Source organism: Anarhichas minor, unplaced genomic scaffold, assembly GCF_050575085.1.
Source record: "Anarhichas minor isolate MPS153535 unplaced genomic scaffold, ASM5057508v1 ptg000002l, whole genome shotgun sequence".
In the NCBI taxonomy this organism is placed as follows: Eukaryota; Metazoa; Chordata; class Actinopteri; order Perciformes; family Anarhichadidae; genus Anarhichas; species Anarhichas minor.
This window is the reverse complement of record NW_027466448.1, coordinates 5,762,128-5,779,733: the sequence shown is the minus strand read 5'-3', so window position 1 is coordinate 5,779,733 and position 17,606 is coordinate 5,762,128. Positions and strand designations below refer to the sequence as shown.

The 17,606-nt window shown below is 41.0% G+C and overlaps 1 protein-coding gene across 1 annotated transcript in view; it reads right to left on the bottom strand.

Annotated features, from left to right (window-relative positions):
• pappaa (pregnancy-associated plasma protein A, pappalysin 1a) overlaps window positions 1-17,606 on the bottom strand; it is a 79,715-nt gene that overhangs the window by 53,021 nt on the left and 9,088 nt on the right. Inside the window, exons 3-7 of the mRNA XM_076086826.1 lie at window positions 11,779-11,924; window positions 11,171-11,464; window positions 10,587-10,779; window positions 10,136-10,257; window positions 3,575-4,076 (exon numbers count right to left, since the gene is read on the bottom strand). Of these exons, the coding sequence (XP_075942941.1) occupies window positions 3,575-4,076; window positions 10,136-10,257; window positions 10,587-10,779; window positions 11,171-11,464; window positions 11,779-11,924 (1,257 nt within the window). The remainder of the gene's footprint in view (window positions 1-3,574; window positions 4,077-10,135; window positions 10,258-10,586; window positions 10,780-11,170; window positions 11,465-11,778; window positions 11,925-17,606) is intronic.

Here is a 17,606-nt window from a genome sequence, read left to right as displayed (position 1 = left end):
ATACCTATGGTATGTCTAACAAGCCAATGCTACAAGTTTAGACCTAAAAGAAGTGATTTAAAAAAGAAACATACTATAGACGGGTGAAGTTTGCTGTTAATATTGCAATTGTCTGCGGATAGGTCTGCTAATTGCCTAAATTACAGCTAATTGTTATCTTAACATGAAAAAGACACAGAAATCAACAGTGCAGCCCTCTGCCCAAGACATTCAACTTTCTTCTTGAACATCCCCACCAACACAACCGCAAACCCACTTCTGACATCCAATTTGTTAGAGTATTCCCAATTCATTCTTATATGATTTGTCTGTTTCCTGTCATAGGATACAGAGGGCTGGAGAACTTCTGGTAAGTGCACCAGACAACCCATGACTACCCACGAGGACTACACTGTCCACTCTGTCTGCAACTCATGAATATGGTTCATATTAGGAGGATTTCGCAAGGCTCATTTATAATGTCCAACATGTTATGGAGAAGAGAAGGGGTGGTCGGCCTGTTATGAAAAGAAGAAACTGCTAAGCAGTAAAATCAATGAGTGATGAGACGGATTGAAAATTTACGGGGAATCAAAAAATAAAGGGTTGCCAAAACATTTATAGTTTATTTAAAATATTGATTAATTTCTTACAATGACACAAAGTTAGTCTAGTAACATCAAATCAAAAATGATCACTGCTTAGATAGGAAATATCTTATTGTTATTATTGGCATGACCAATGAACCAAAATTGTCCTTCGGAAAAACTTTTTTTTTTTCCAAGTAATAACTGTATTTCCCAAACAAATGTTAAGTTTGCTCTACACTTAAGGCTGCAGTATGCTAAAAAATAACTACGTTGTTTGATATGTCGTTCACCCATGTTCGTAGGCAAAAGAGTTTATAGCGGTTGGGAATGGGCACACATTTTCAGATAGTCTCTCCTGGAGTGCCTTCATGGTGTTTTACTGATTTGTATACACAAACAGTGATGGAAATAATCGTGTAAAAACTGAAAAAAGGAGGTTGAAACAGCCAGTGTCAGAGTATACTGGTGCCTTTTTGACACACGCAGATGATACTCACAATGATGACTGCCAGAGCGCAGCGCTATTTATCACCAGAATAGCCAGAAAGTGTATAGCTAAAGAAACAAATAGGCAAATCTAGAATCCTCACTTTAAGAGGTGACATGTGGTAGTCTAATTTCTCAATCAGCAGCAGAGTAGTTAAGGGATAGATGGAGGGTATAATGTGGAAGAATTGTGCAGAACCATGGGTAGAGTGGGGTGGTAATGATGCTGTGGGGGGCTAACCTCTCTCTCTTTTGGCTGGGAGGTCTCTTCACATCAGCTCTGTGATATGCTTTGACTGAATGACAGCTCTGAAACCCACATCAGGAAGAGGATTAGCAGATAGGCTGGGGTTGCCTCAGAGGGATGAGGTCAAACTATCTCAATCCTCCTACCCTCTCTCTTCATACTTTCTCTTCCATCACCTATTGCCCCCCTTGAGCCTAGCGATGATTTACCCCCAACTTGTCCAGCCTGATGCCCAAGCTTCTCATCTTCACTTGACCCTTCTTACTCCCCACCATAATTTACTCTGTCACCCTGACCTCCCAGCCCTCAGCCATTCCAAACTAACCACCACCCATGGTTGGAGCCGAGATCGTCATGTTGTCCTCTTGCTCAGTTTGCCCCTGCTCAAATGAAGGCCAGTGGCAGGTCAATCAGTCACCTAAACCAGGACCTCCATCACTCTATCCAACCCCGTGGAAACATGTTGCAAGAAGAAGCAGCTCACTGTGTGGTCAACAAAAGCATTTCAGCAGCTGCACCGAGGCAGTCAAACAGAGCACTTCACATTGGATTTGCGGCATGTTAAAACATCGAAGTGAACTTTGCTCTTTACTCCACCAAGTCAAAGGCTATGTTTATTTTCAGACAGTGAGGATGATGGAGCATTATCTTAAACTCAGATCCCAGAATATATAATATCTCTTTTTTTTTTCTTGAGTGACTCTTGGTGCTCCTGCTGGCGGTATCTTTCTTGTAGAAAGTTTTTTTTGGGATGAAGAATGCCACATTAGTACTACGTACTGGAACCTGTTTGCATTTCACTTAGTTGGTTTGGGTAGTGCCATGACATGCAAACAGACCCTTGTGCATAGTGATACACTCACAAACTGCTTCCCCTTTATAAACATCAGAAGTTAGATATAAAGGCTAATGTCTATTTGATCAACAACCAAAAGTAACTCAAAACATTGAAAGAAAACTGCAAACTGCTCCTATAGCACGTTTCTTTCAATTGTGTGTTTTTATCTCGTCGATTTTTGTTTTTATGTTTTGTTCCAAACTGGTTTTAGGTAAATGCTTTATCTAAAAGGTGCAAGATACAAGATACTTCTCAACGGCGGCGGCGAGTGGCGGCTCATAGTTAACGGTGCTAAAAGGGTGCCATCCCGGCCGTATCAACAAAGCAAGTAAAAGCTCAGATTACAACACACGTAGAGGGAGAGTGACTTCATTCTCTGCTCAGGTAGACATTACTAGATATATATATATATATATAGCATATATTTTTGTTGTTGTTACACTTAGTGTTAATTTCAGTAAGTTAAAGACTTTAATGGTTGGAACACACATACTTGCTATTAAACCTAACTGACCATTTAACAGAGATAAGATCCCATGTGCCCACAGAAAATAGTCAGCCAGGGCCACTGACCAATACCACTGGAATGAAACCACAGCTAGTGAAATGCACCACAGCAGTGAAACTACCTCCAGCACATCAGTGATCACGGAAGTTTGCCAAAACCCCCAAATAAATGAATCCCTACTGCAGACAGCCTTCGGACACAGCATTGCCACCAGGAAGTCGTGTGCGGACACTTTATGGAACTTAAGTCTCATCACTCCATCTCGCATAACATGCATACTCACCCTTTTGGCTCTTATCAAGCACTTTCCTTCTCATGTGAACCACGCTGACGGAACGATAGTGAGATGGCACAACATGCAGCAGTGCCATGTATAGCACAATCTTTATCGACTCAGCACATTCCATGAAAGCAAAGCATTTAGCTCTCACCACAGTGTGCAGATAATACCTTTAACAAGCCATCTGTTTGCCCTTGCTTCATGGAACATGGGAAAAAACAAATGTGGGCAATGGTTGACCTGTGACTTAGGAAACAAATGTTTGGCAGTAGATTAGAAACTGCAGAAGCAGTGGTGGCTTGCTAGAGCTCCTGGGGGTAGTGTAAAGGATATCTAGTATTACAAGAACATATTTTTGTGAATAGCTTCCACAGATAAATAAACACCTTCTTACTAGCGTGTCCAAAGTGATTACATCACTATAAAGCAGGGAGCTAAACTGTGTTCAGCAATTCTCAACTTCTAAAAAAAAAGACTGGGTAAAACCAATTGTTTAAAAAAAAAAAATCCACCTTTGCTCGGAGGAAAGATTTGTCTTTCTACAAAAAACAAATTTTACTTTATGTTGTTTTTTTCTCAACTCAGGAAGACATGAATAATATATTTCTGCACTCATACAAAAGTATTCACCTACCAGGTCACTCACCTGTCTGTATATCGGCGGGTAGGTTCATTCAACATCAGACCATGTTGCGCATGGGTGAAGGGTGGTTGGCGCAACAGCCGGTAGCGTAGTGGTTGGCAATGCCTACAATGCATGCAGTCTGGCTTGGATGCCAAGAGGGTGGCATCAATCTCTAGGTGTTGTTCCATGGTGAAAAACTGTACCCCATAGACCCTTTCCTCTATGTCTAGCTTCAGAGTCAGTGGGGTGTCACAGAAGACATTACTGGGGCCCAATGAAATGTTGTTCCCACTGACAGTCAGGAGCAAGATGTTATGGATAGCTGGCAGTGCTGTTTCCTCGGGGCTGAAGAAGGTGACCCACACAGTCAGGGAGTCTGGTACCAGCGGGTAGGGGAACTCTAGCTGAAGCATGCAGCCCTGGAGAGGGCACTCCGACAGGCCGACGACACCTTGCTCAATTCCTGCATTTGGGCTCCAAGTGCGCACACTTGGCTCACAGACCTGCTCCACATCTGGAGGGCCTGTGGGTACAAGACAGACACAACAAATTGACATTAAATATAAATCAGACACAATAAGCAAAAGTCACCTATTAATTTCCTATATTCACATAATGAACCAGAGACCATCTTGCAAGGGGATCACTCTTGCCACGATGCCAAATTGGGCCAAATAAAGTCAGTCCACAGACAGAAATACAGACACCTGGCAAAGTAATTAAAACCGCTTCTGTGGTAGTTCCCACCACAGTAGGCGTCTCCAGGACCTCATTTTACCATGGTGACACACATAAACTCACAAGGTGAAAAAAATACAAGCCACACGCTGTCACAGCTGGTAATAATTGTTAAATAAGACATGTAGTGATGGATACAAATAGTATATGGTACAGGTCCTTGAATTCCTCAAAGGATGCAGACAAATAAATCTTAGAACAGGTAAAACTGTCATTTATATCCAAATTGTAAAGCTAATATCATTTTCATGAATGCTGACAGATCAAGAATGTGCATCAGGATCTTTTTAGCGTATCTACACGTCTTGCAACATCAAGGTAGAGGTGAAACTGAGAGTTCATTGTGAGTCCATCTGCAGAGGAAAGGCAGAACTGAGGTGTGTACCTTCTGAGAGGGGCCCTGTGCAGGGTTCTCACTTCAGCCCAGTCATTACAACCTCTAACAGTCACACTCCAGCCATATTTGGAGTCCACACACAGCTAACTCGCATTATCCCAAGTGACGTACACTAACATTCATCAAGCACTTTTAGAAGCCAGCAAGCAGCAGACACTATGTTCTCCCTCGATTTCCTTTTGTGCATTTCCAAGCTGGCAACCAACGAAGCCATTTGCTAACCTCATTTCTGGGCACCGTGCAAAATTCCAGTGTTTAATCAAGTGAGGACTGAATATGGTTTCCAAGCCACATTATCTCAGCACATTTATTATTTTACTGTAAGTGTGTGTGTGGCCAGAGTGGAGGTGAATTAAAGAAAAAGAGAAAGAGAGACAGGGAGAAAGAGAGGGAGGGAGAAAAGGGGGGGGGAGAGAATGAACTAAGATACTCCAAGAGCTTGGCTTTGCTCGGCTTATGTAGTCCTGGCTTTCTGTGTACATTTTCATTGAGTTTGCAAGGAAAGGAGCTGTAGCCACTGAAAATATTTTGTAATGTCAGCTGTTATGATGGGCCTGCCTCCTGCTCTGGCGCTGTTGCTAATGTGGTTGGAGATTTAAGAGGAGACAGAATAGGAGTGTCATCCACTGTGTAACCTGAGGCAATGTAAGCTGTATTTCAAAGATGCAAAGATGTAGCTATAATTGGCAGAACAATCTGTGCAAGCAAAGGGTTTGAAATTCAATATTAAAACCACAATATTTTTATATTTAATTGTCTGCTTAATTATAGACGGAGCAGCTACCTTCGTCAGGTAATCAAAATTCCCAATGACAAGATAAATGCTATATTTCATTTCAGATTCACAGACGCACACAAAATAATATCAGCAGCTTACCGCTACATAAACAGCCAAGCTCTGAAGTGTTTGACCTATAATTCCCTTAGTGCAGGGTGAGGGGGCCCAAGGTGACTGAACCATCCAGACATAAGCTTTGAATATGAGCCATTCATTTGCTGTTGATTAACTGAACCCATCCTGGCAATAGACTGACGACAAAAACACCCAGTCTATAAAAACCGTGGAGTAATTGGTGCTATAGCCTCAACGTAAACCATTCTCTCTCAAAGCTCTTCAGTATCATGAACATAGGTAGAGGATGGATAAATGTGACTGTAGTGGACAATGTTACATCTTGGGGATCCTTCATGAAAAGGAAGCTCACTGCTGCTTTTAGAGTACACATTGAGAATAACGGAATAGTGGGAAATCAGGTGGACCTCTATGTCCCAGTACACATTAAATAATAGAGATGGAAAAAAAATATCTTCAATAACAAATCAAGATTTCTTTCTCATTTGAAAAGTTGTATATCGTGATGATGACCTCAGAACAGATGGTAATATTTGTGTTTAAAAAGTATTATTGGACTAGAGAGCTGCAATTTCGACTGTGGCCAAATTAGTACACAACCAAGCACTATTCCTGGGGACTTGGGATATGGTGGAAGCTGTGTGTGTGTGTGTGTGTGTGTGTGTGTGTGTGTGTGTGTGTGTGTGTGTGTGTGTGTGTGTGTGTGCTTCTGTATGTATGTGTTTGCCCTGTCAGTCTCTCAGTTGTGTGGTGCCAAGTGGAGACACAGACCAGAGAGAGCAGACAGGCCACAGCAGGATGAAGTGTGCCTTGGGCTGCATTAATTCAAAATCCGGCACCTTCCTGCAGGTTTGTGAGGAGGTGTAGATGTGTTTATTTGTGCTTTAGAACGTAACAGCTGTAAAACAATCAGAAAATAACGTTATATTCTTCTGATTCAACACTTTGTTCTCACTAACGGCGGCCCCTCTCTTCATTCACTTTCTGGCTCGCTTGACCATCACTGCGAGGGGAGATTTTTGAATGCTGTATTAACAAACTATCTATTATCTGATCAGCAGCTGTGCTGTGCTGTTGTAAAGCAAGGATGATAAATGTTTGATTCAACTTAAGGAAAAATTACTAGTTGGCGAAGTATAACTCCATGATAGATGCTGGTGCCTGCAGACTATCCAGTCTCAGTCAGAAGGGAATAATCCTTCTGGAGAATTCTACTGATCCACAAAAAGTCCAGGGAGCCGGATGAATAAACAGACAGGGATATGTCCGGGCATGCATGTGTTATGCTTTCTAAGAAGTGTCTGGCTCCAGCCCTTACTATCAATGACTCACTGTCACACACTTTCTCACTACGAAGGCAGACACTCTACTGCTTGAGAGTCAATGTCACACCATGTTGCATTCAGAGGTTCATTTTTTTTACTGATAGATAGATAGATAGATAGATAGATAGATAGATAGATAGATCAATGTCAGGCAGACAAACCCTGGCATCACATAAACTAGCAAAGCCAGTCATAATAATATCTTTGACCTTAACATATAGACACACATGCTTGCTGTTAAGACTTATTGAGTAAATCCATACATATTTACACATAAACGCAAAGATGTTGTGTATTCCATATATTGCAAAGGCATATAAAGAGTATTATTTTGTATGTGCACCTCCATGTGCACATACAAAATAACAGGAATGTGTATACACATAGAGCTACACACACATTCCCACACACATGTTGGCGAACATACACATGCTGGACCTTTCACTTCCATTCATGCACACTGCTGTTTTCAATCAACTCAGGATCCTCCCTTGAGATTGTCACTTACCGCATGCAATTCTCCCAACTATCTTGGGTGGTTTCCACCCCACCCAACCTCTCTCACCCCTTCCCTGAATCTATATCCATGTGTGTTTGCCTTTTTTTTTCATTCTTGCTTTTATTTGTCCAGCCATATTTCTCCAGGCCATAGAATAGTAAAAACTTATGAGAGGTTCTCTGGATCTCTTTGAACTCACCATGCCAATATTTCCCAGTCAAGTAGTGTGAGGACACAGCAAGTCCTTATAACAGGTGCCCAACACATATTAATTCCAACATACTGACGCTTGGTCAGACCCCTTGGCATTACTTTCTAACTCACCGGGTAGCCCAGCGCATTGCTGCAGTAAACATGTGGTTATCGTTGTGAATTTAAACAAAAACACACTTAGGTTTAGGCAACTAAACCTCTTAGTTCGGTTTGGAAAAACATCATGATTGGGCTTAAAATAAGTACCGGAACTTAGGTTTAGGCAACAAAATCAACAAAGTAAAATGTAAACAACGTAAGATAAGTACAGAAAACACATCACAAACATCACTAACGTAACTTCAAAACATATTTTCAGTCTTTATACTATGTCATCACACTCCCGGAGTATTTTCTCTGAGCGTTTAACAGTGACGCGGATGGGTTTACATTGTTGTTACTTGAAGGCCCGGTGCTTCTCATAGAGACGCTATAGGATGCCTGACGCATAAATATCAGATGCCGAAGTAAGTGTCAAAGCATTGGTATTTGATGCCCTGGGAATGAGAACGGGCTGAGGTGCTATGTGTATGCATCAATGCTGATGAATGCACACATGCACAGTCACACAAGTGCTTATGTTGACACGCTTATCTTCCAATATGTTATGCCAATAGTTAATAGGCCAATGCTTACAGAATATTAGAGTAGTTTGCCAGTGTCAATTGGAAGTTACTAACTGTTGGACACATATGCGCCATCACAGCAGGAAACGGCAGCTGTGGTATCCAGTGAGAAACTGGCGCAAGCAGCAGAGGGACAGGGAATGGGGAGCTGCCACAAACAGGGACCCCTTCCAAGAGGGAAACTAGAGTACAGTTTACACACACAGCATGTTAGACAAGCCCAGACTTGCCTCTGGTACACACACTATAGTCAGTGTGAAGGCAAGGTTCAGTGACTTTAGAATCTATTGCACATCCACATATACACACACACACACACACACACACACACACACACACACACACACACACACACACACACACACACACACACACACACACACACACACACACACACACACAGATTCAGTCAGACAAAGCAACACAATCAGAGATAGAATTTTTTCTCTAAATTGAATTGTTCTGCATATTATAATTGTGGTTGATATAATTAATATTGTTGTGTTGTGGTTAGATTACTATATTATTAATTATAATTATTATTATGAATCAATGATTTTCACATGGAAGCACTAATTGCTCCAGTTGACGAATAGTAATCTACATACAAGTACATTTATGTTTAAGTTTACTGGCAGTGAATAGCTGCATGAAACGGACTAAATTGGACAGCCTGACCATTAAAGTGAATACAAGATGCATCTCAAAACTGTGACACGTTCTTTTTACCAACACGATGATCACAATTTCACATTTCAGTAATCAGTGGATTCAGCTGTTTGGTTATTATTCAGCTGAATAATAAGCTAGCTAGCTGGCTAGTAATAAGCTAGGTTACTTAATTGTAGCTCTTGTGCTCAGCTTACATAGCAGTGTTTAGGGTAGCAATTTTGTTTACATTATTTTATTTAGGAGGGTTTACCCACGATAGGTTTGTCAAATTAATGGGTTGGTCCTTGTCATATTTAAACTTGCTAGCTTGTAAAATATGGCTGCCAGATGCTCTTAAAGACACAGGCTCACTGTATAACCAGGCAGCAACCTCTGGTTCTGATGAGCAAAGCCAAGGCAGAAGTGTCTTAAAACTTGCATTTCTGTTTACTGGCCAGCAGGGGGCGTGCTCCTCTGGTTGCAAAAATAAGTCAGATTGTATGGAAGTCTATGAGAAAATGACCCTACTTCTCACTTGATTTATTACCTCAGTAAACATGGTAAACATGACTTTATGGTCTCAATCGCTATTTTCAAGTCTTCTTTAATACAGCATGATGTTCATTTATGAACATCATGGTCCCATTTAGAGTAAAATGGACCATACAGTGGAGTATGTTTTAGGGTGGGCTTACTGTGATTGACAGGTCGCTGCCGTTACCAGAGCGATGTACGGCGTCTCTACGTCACTCCTCCACATTCTAAATATGGTAACTTCTGTTCACTGGTTGCAAAAAGCCAAAATGGCGATGCATATACAGTCTATGTCTACAACCCAGCTGATACTAGCTTGCTCCATTTTAAGCACATATCTGCCTTTGTGAATAAGCAAATATGAAATCCTATCCAGGGGGAATAAATGTCCCAAATTCAGGCCACCACAACACTATACAAATCAGGATTACAGCTAAGACATGATCTTTAACCTTGGTTTCGAGCCTGAGCCCTCATATGGAAATCGTGGTACCATACAGCGTCATCCATTGGGAAGTGACCTCCTTGATCCTTCCATGTTGTCCCACGGCCCAAGTGTCGTGAATCCAGTGAGTCATTTGCATGTTTTTAAGCTGAGTCAGTCAGAAACATTTTTTTTGAGTATTGACTCAGAAAATCAACAACAAGGTCACACCTGACCGATGCCAAAAAAAACACAAAGTATAGTACATAGTATCATACTGTACCTTCAGCCTCTCGTGGGGACCAGTGTCCTGAAGGGGCACACGGTCGTGGGGAGGAGGAGTTGGAGGCATACTGCAGTAGAACTCTACCCTCAGCGCATTTATCACACACTGATCCCACTTCTCTAGGAAACCAACAGACAGGCACAGCAACCAACTTAGAAACAGACCAAATACATGTAATTTATACAGTAAAGACAATTACGTTTATGTCAATATTTTTTCGAATTATGTGCCAAATAATGTGAGTGTAACAAAGTTTTAAGATGGTGCTATTTGGCTCACTTTTAGGTGTTTTAGTCTGTAAAAAAATGAACGTTAAATTACCCTGCTTGTTACAATAACCCAAACAATATTCAATAATGTAATTCATCTCTTTCAACTTTATTACCATACACAACTTCATCAGTTTGATGAGTCTGTTTGATGAAGTTGTGTACGTAGCTCGTTTCACCTGTTGTAAAAGTGTCCAGAAATCGGTGGAAACCATTCCAGGGTGATCGAATTATGATGCTGCTCAACCACTTGAGGGGACATTGGCACGGGAGGAGGTTTGGAAGCGGGTTGCCATGTCTGGTAGATGAGGTCCAGGTAGCAGTGCATCCTAGCAACCTGGTTCAGCGTGAAGGAGTCTGTACAGGCATCATCTGAAAGTAGCAAATGTAGGTGGTCATCATGAGGAGTGGGGGTTGGATTTTGGATTGATCAGTGACAGGAAAAGGGAGAAATTAAATGATTCCGCTGGTCTAGATCCCATTAAAAATAATATATAACACCTCTTTGTATTTAGCAGTGTCTTTTTTCCCATTTAAATATGACAATAAAAAATGTTTTTCACAAGTGACATGAAAGGATGTGCCCCCTGCTAGGTTTTTCCCATGAAATGTCCCTGCTAAATTCCACATCCGTCTCAGTATGCACACAGACTCAACACATTCCTCTACGGGATCCTCTGTGTGTCAGTTTCTTGTGAGAGGTAGAACTGTAGCGTTTTTGCCCAGCTAAAGGAGCAAAACATATGTGGAGGCTCCATCTCACCTGCATAGCTCATGTAGTTGTTAAACGGCGTGTGTGTGAAATGCCGACAGCCACAGGTTTCGTTGCCAGGTTCAGGATCGTGGCAGCCTTTGTATTTGGGAGTGGGGTTGGTGTCCGCACACAGATCTCCAGTATCCATTGAAGGCTCAGTCTCCAAACATGCATCATTACACGACTCGATCTCTGATATACCTCGAAACACGTGATAAAGTCCAAGACTGTGACCGATCTCATGTACCATTGTGTCAGTGTGACCAAATGTACCATAGAAGGAAGGGTTCAGAACAATTCCACCTGAGGAAATGAGGAAGAAGACGTGCACATGTAAACACTGAAAACACTCAAGTAAATGTGCACACAACACAAAGCCTATTCCTAGTGTAGTGTAAAGTAATTGTGGAACTGGAATAAAATTCAGACAATGCATTATTAATGGGCCTCCGCAGCTTCATTATCACCTTTTTCCCTGTAAGAGCTGTGATTGAGAGAGAAACCGCTTGGGGCTTGAATTACTCAAAATCAACAATCTAGTGCTGCCAAAGACAGGATGTGTGTGCATATGTGAGTTTGCATGCATGCATGTATGTGTGTATGTGTTCGTCTTCTACCCAAATGTGTGAGGGCCTCTTTGTCCCATGGCCAAGTGGCAACCCCCGCCAGATCTTCATCAGAAGAATTGGCAAAGAAGACATTCAGGTGAGTTGAGCCATCCAAATGTAGAATCTCTTTCAGCTCTTTAACATCCAAATAAGCTCTGGAAGATAAAAAGCATGAGAAGAAAAACAGTATTTCACATTAGGTTAATAGCTCTACACTGAGGAAGTGAATGAAGATTTCACTGAGGCAAGGTTTTATAAATAACAACAGTGTTCCGAGCCAAAAAGAGCTTACGTAGTGTTATATATATCAGGAAGACAGAGCTCAGGATTAGGTCCCTGTTGAATTTAAATACTTATTTTAAGTGTATTGCAATGGCCCTTAAACTAACAGAATAAAAGTTGAATGAGAATAATTCACCCTGTGAGGTTGAAACCAGTTGGTGTTTAACCAATATCCCCAAATAAATAAAGACTTAATAGAACCTCTCTCTTTGCTCAGCCTAAGAGACATTGTGTCTCGAAGTCCTGGCACAGTGATTGTGCACCTGCAGTTTGGTTATGATTAGTGTCAGATAAGGCTATAGTACTGTGTCTTCTTTTTTCCTCCATTACATTTCATTGCAGTTTCTCCTCATTTACAGTACACTTTATATACAATACCCCAAATGTGCAACTATGGGCGTTTAGCACTTTCAGAGTTGACTTTCTCATTCGTGGAGACACAAAATGCCAAGCCGCAATGTTTTTGTGTCCATAATGATGTGGGATGTTTTATGTTGGACGACAGCAAATCATGCAATAACCAGTGTCATCAATTTTTTTTATTGTTATTATGTCTGTCTTTGAGGATCCCCCTAAGTGTGCGTCTTCTTCATTTCCACATACAGTGATGTCATGGCAAGCTACACCAAACAGGTGCTGGTGGGAATGAATCAACTTTTTTCAGTTGGACCAAAAACAATCTGGGATTTTTGGACATTTTGTGACATTGCTTAATGTTTTTCATGGTTTTGCAGGCTGTACTGCAATACAAATGACACTTTTTTATTTCATTACAATGGACTCCTGAGTGAAATTAACAGTGAATGACTCCTGCCAAGCTTATGCATTATGATATTTGACAAATATTCCGATGTCTCCCTGACATAGTGTTTTGTGTCAGCCGTGGGAATACTAACGGCAGCACTAATGACTGCAAGTGCAATCACTCAACACAATGAGATCTTTCCAAGCAAATCATTAATTTTATGAACACATCAAATATGGGACCGTGGCTAGTGGTCCTGGCAAACAGCATCAACAAGCTCAGTTGTCTTTGAAGAGTCAGTAATCTGTTGCATATGCTGCAGTGATAGTTTATTCCTTTCCGTTCACTTTAAAAGGCTGTGGAAATAGATACACTATGGATACCAAAACAAGTTTATCAGAAACAAAACACGGAATTGTCCCTATTCGCACAAATTAGATCCTCTTTGGATGTTTGTGTGACCCACTTACCAGTGTTATGGTTTGTACTATTATTTTGTATGTGCTTAGATCATAAGTGAGATAACACTGAGGCTAAAACAACATGCCTTTACTGCCCCTGACCCTACAGCAGGGAGAGCTTCCTCCCAGCAGAAGAGTACACTAAGTTATTTTACTCTTCCTTTCTTTGGTTGGATGTGTACTTACTTGTAAAATAGCATGCACTTCATGCTGCTCTGATATCTTGTGAATAGTACCCTGTGTCTTTGATGGTTGACAAATTATTGTAAAAATGAGATTAGGATTAGGAATGACGCTTTGTATGCCATCAGTGAAAATGCTTTGCCATATAATAGAGACTGGTCATATCTTAGTTGCTTCTGCTCCTTTTTTTATTTAGAGAAGGAATTTTATAAAGATGCCATCTCAATAGCGCAATGTTTCAATTTGATCGATTCTATATATCATGAAAACAAAAGATCCTGTCTGTAAAAGTAATTGATAATTTCAGACAATCAAGGTCTACTAAGGTCACACTACCAACCCTTAAAACATATACTTATAATCAAATGTTGTGCTACATCATTTTGAGTACCGATCATGCTTTGTCACATCTGTCCCACTTAAGTAAAGTCAGGTAAATATAAGGATAAAAGAACAAATTTCAAAGACTTGTGCCTTTGTGAAGTGCAAAATCCTAGAGTGTACTATTTATATATTTACTCTTCCACTCAACAACTGAAATAAAAGAATATTTAAACTATGTTTTGAATGCTTGTAAAGTCATAAGGTGGTGTACAGTTCCACTGGACAAAGCCACTTGACTTGATTTCATTTGATTTATTTCGCATACAGGCTAAAGGGGTGAGGTTATCACTGACAGTAAAGCCTACACACTGGAAAAACAATTCACTATTTTGCCTGTTGTCATTTAACTATTTTCCAATAAACTGCATTTAGCAAGAATCTATGGCATGCAACCCAATTTATGATTAATGGCCCTGTGATAACATAAATGCCCACATAAATAGCAGCTCAAACTAGAAGGGATCAAATGTGACATCTTCTGATTTTATTTAAATTATAGTGGAGCATTTGGTTGCCAAAAGAAGTGCAACTGTGTGAGTGGTACCACTTTATGTCCAGAGTTAAACTAAAGTAGTTTATTTTTACTGGCCAGTATTTATTCAATATATATGTTATTTTTATTAGATCATAAGACATTTTATTTGATGTCAAGTCTCCAAAGTTGAACTACATTATTAGATGTGCAGAATTTATGTTGTGCTCAGCCTTTCCAAAATGCATTAAGTCGATAAAATGTGACCAGCTGCGCCATTGTGCTATTTTTTGGTATTTGAAAATGTAATGCCAGTTTAAAATATTACAATTTTAGTGTAAAACTAAGTTCTGTCTTATTGCGTAATGTAGCCTAAAGGAAGCAATGTAAAAGTCAGTAACATACAGTGTTCTGGAAGAATTTACACCAGTGAGCTAATTCCCATAACGTGGTAAACCTGCTAAGGTTTCCACCAATGCTCATTTCATATGCAAAGGTTTTATGACATCTCTACAATCTTTGATATGTCTGCTTCAAATCACAAGTTCCTGCTTGGTGAAGATGCAGCCATCCCTCAAAGCAAACATTTTGAATAAAAGGGTTCAGTGTTGCAAATGCTTTCTTCAAGCCGATAGCGAGAGCAACTGGGGGCACTCACTGGGGCCAGGTCTAAGGAGAGCGAGTGAGAGATAATATAAGGTCCCTCTTCCTAATAATTTCAGGAATTTCATTATTTCCTTAGAAAATATTTGTCCAGAGTTTTTGGACATGCAAGGGGGGGGGGGGGGGTCAGAGGGATTTGATGGTGAAATGATAGAGTGAGCAATGAACAAGAACAGCAGTGTAGGGTCAGAACCTACAGTAACTAATCCGAGTTCAATTATTCTAAAGCCCTCGGTCCAGCTATGTAATCAGAATGTGCATCACATGCCGGATTGATGAACGGGGCGACTTTCAGATCAAGAGCAGACAGTCTTAGAATAATGGATTAAATAAGAAGAACCCTGTGTCTGTCTGCATGTGCATATATGAATGTTCATGTGTATGATTTCAGAACTGGCAGAGCTTTGGTAAAGGCTTGGGTTGCAACTTTAGGAAGCTGTAGCCCAATGATTTCATTGTGAGGGTGTTAATCATCAGAGCAGTTTGGGCCTCTGACTTGCGATCTGTCTATTTACATCTTACTCAAACCTCCTCGCCAATTACCCTTTACCCCCCCCCCCCCCCCCCCCCCCCGGTCTCTCTATCTCTCTCTCTCACCCCTCAACTATTTCACCATCCCTTAGTCCCTGTTCCCCTCTCTCTTGCCTCCCATCAAACATTTTTTAGCCAAGATGAGCCACTTGGGAAAGACAGGATTTTCCATGCATTTAACCACAACACTTTTTGGACAAATCCTGAAGAAAAAAACATTTAAAGACTTACAAAAGCAGAGAATGAGAGAAAAAAAATTAGAAGTAGAAAAGAGAGAGAGAGAGAGAGAGATAGAGAAAAAGGTAAGATAAGATGAGTGCATAAAATCAAGCTTAAATTTAAGCATCTGTTGGAGATCCAGGGGTGCGCGAGGCAGCTCAAACTGCCGTGTTAATGCTATTATATCTGCTACATATTAAATGGGGGATTATGACCTCATACATTTACACCCATATATAATTCATACAAGCCCATAAATTTGCCTTGTATACACGTGTCTGGGGCAGCATAGTGTGAAAGCAGGGGTTAGCTGGCATTGCAAAGACGGTCTCACGGCCAAGAACACTTTTAAAATTGGAGGGGGCCCTCATCTCCTCTGTCATCGAGTCGGTGAACACCACAGCCCCTAAACCCATCATTCATCTCTGCCTTTATTGCTATACTTGCACTCCCCTGTTTAACCTTCTAACTTACTCCGTCGATTTTCTTTTTTTCCCCTCCAAGTAAGAGACATGCATAGGAACTGTGTCAACGCTCAGATCCAGGGAATACTGCTGTGACTGCTCGTTGCTTAGAGAAGAGTTGGAAAAAGAAGGATTTGGAGAAGTATGGAATTGACGATGACCCCACCAAGGCACTATTGACAAAATACCCCAGGGTATCATATTTTCAAAAGACCACCTACAGTCTCTGTCGACACATTATCCCATCATAGCCAGATGCAAGTCCCCTGCCTTCCCAGTGGCCTAAGTAAACCCCTCCTTACTGAACTCTTCAGAAAGACGTTTATCAGCCCCCGTGCACGCACAGGTGAAACTTCAGCAGCAGGTGCTTTATAAGTGTGCTATGGCTTTAAAATGGAAGTGCAAACTCCTGGTATTTACGCCCAAGCACTCCATAATGTTTTATGGGACGGGGGCTTAAGGTTTAGATGACCAACTGTAAAACACCCAAGTCAACGGCCCTGGAGATTAGCTCCCCACTCTGAGCTAAAATACTGCAGGGAGAGGGAGCGAAGGAAAGAGAAAGGGTGGTCCATCCATTAACCTGCCACCATATGAGGTATTTACTCAGTAAGGGGAGAAAGACAGAGGCCAAGGGAAAACAGATGACCTATTAGCCTCTGATAAAGCCAGGCCAAAACTTCATTCCCCAAAAACATTTTGAGGCCGAAATGGTCCTAATATCCACCTTGCAAAGTGTGTGTATCCATCTTGCTTTAGTTTGGGAGGTATTAAAAATATATATATATTTCAGAAACTCGCAAAGCTTTCCGATATGATAGGATTGATCTTCTGTCAAGTTGCTTGCATATTACATTGATATTTCATTGACAGTCAAAGACTCATATAAGCTTCCTAAAACAACTTTTTCAGTGCCATTTGTTTTCTGCCTTTCTGCACACATCATGTAAATTCACAGCGTATAAATTACAGCCACAATTTCAGATGCCCCTAGCTGCAGACATAAGAATGTAAATGCTGACAGATCACATCAAATACCACCGAAACCAAAAAAAAGTGTCAAAAAACCAAAAACTGGGAAAACAATGCAAAATATTTCCCTCAGCCAAATGAGGGAGGGAGAGGGGGGATTATGGTCAATAGTATTTTCAGAGGAGAGATTGTTGCAGAACCACAGAGCTGCCTGTGTGCCGCGTTAGCCAGATTTTGGAAAACCGTACATGTAAGTGGTAACAGGCGCAAACGCTGCAAAAATAAATGCAGTACCTCACAACCATTGTTCCCCTGCATATGCGGTAGATTGTTCATCCAGTATTCCATAATTAAGGAGGAATGTCAAACTGTTTGTAGTGCAGCTCTCTGCAAGTCTCTCCAGACATACCATAATCAAAGCAAAATAAGCAACCACTTGGGGAGATTATATCTATTTTTTT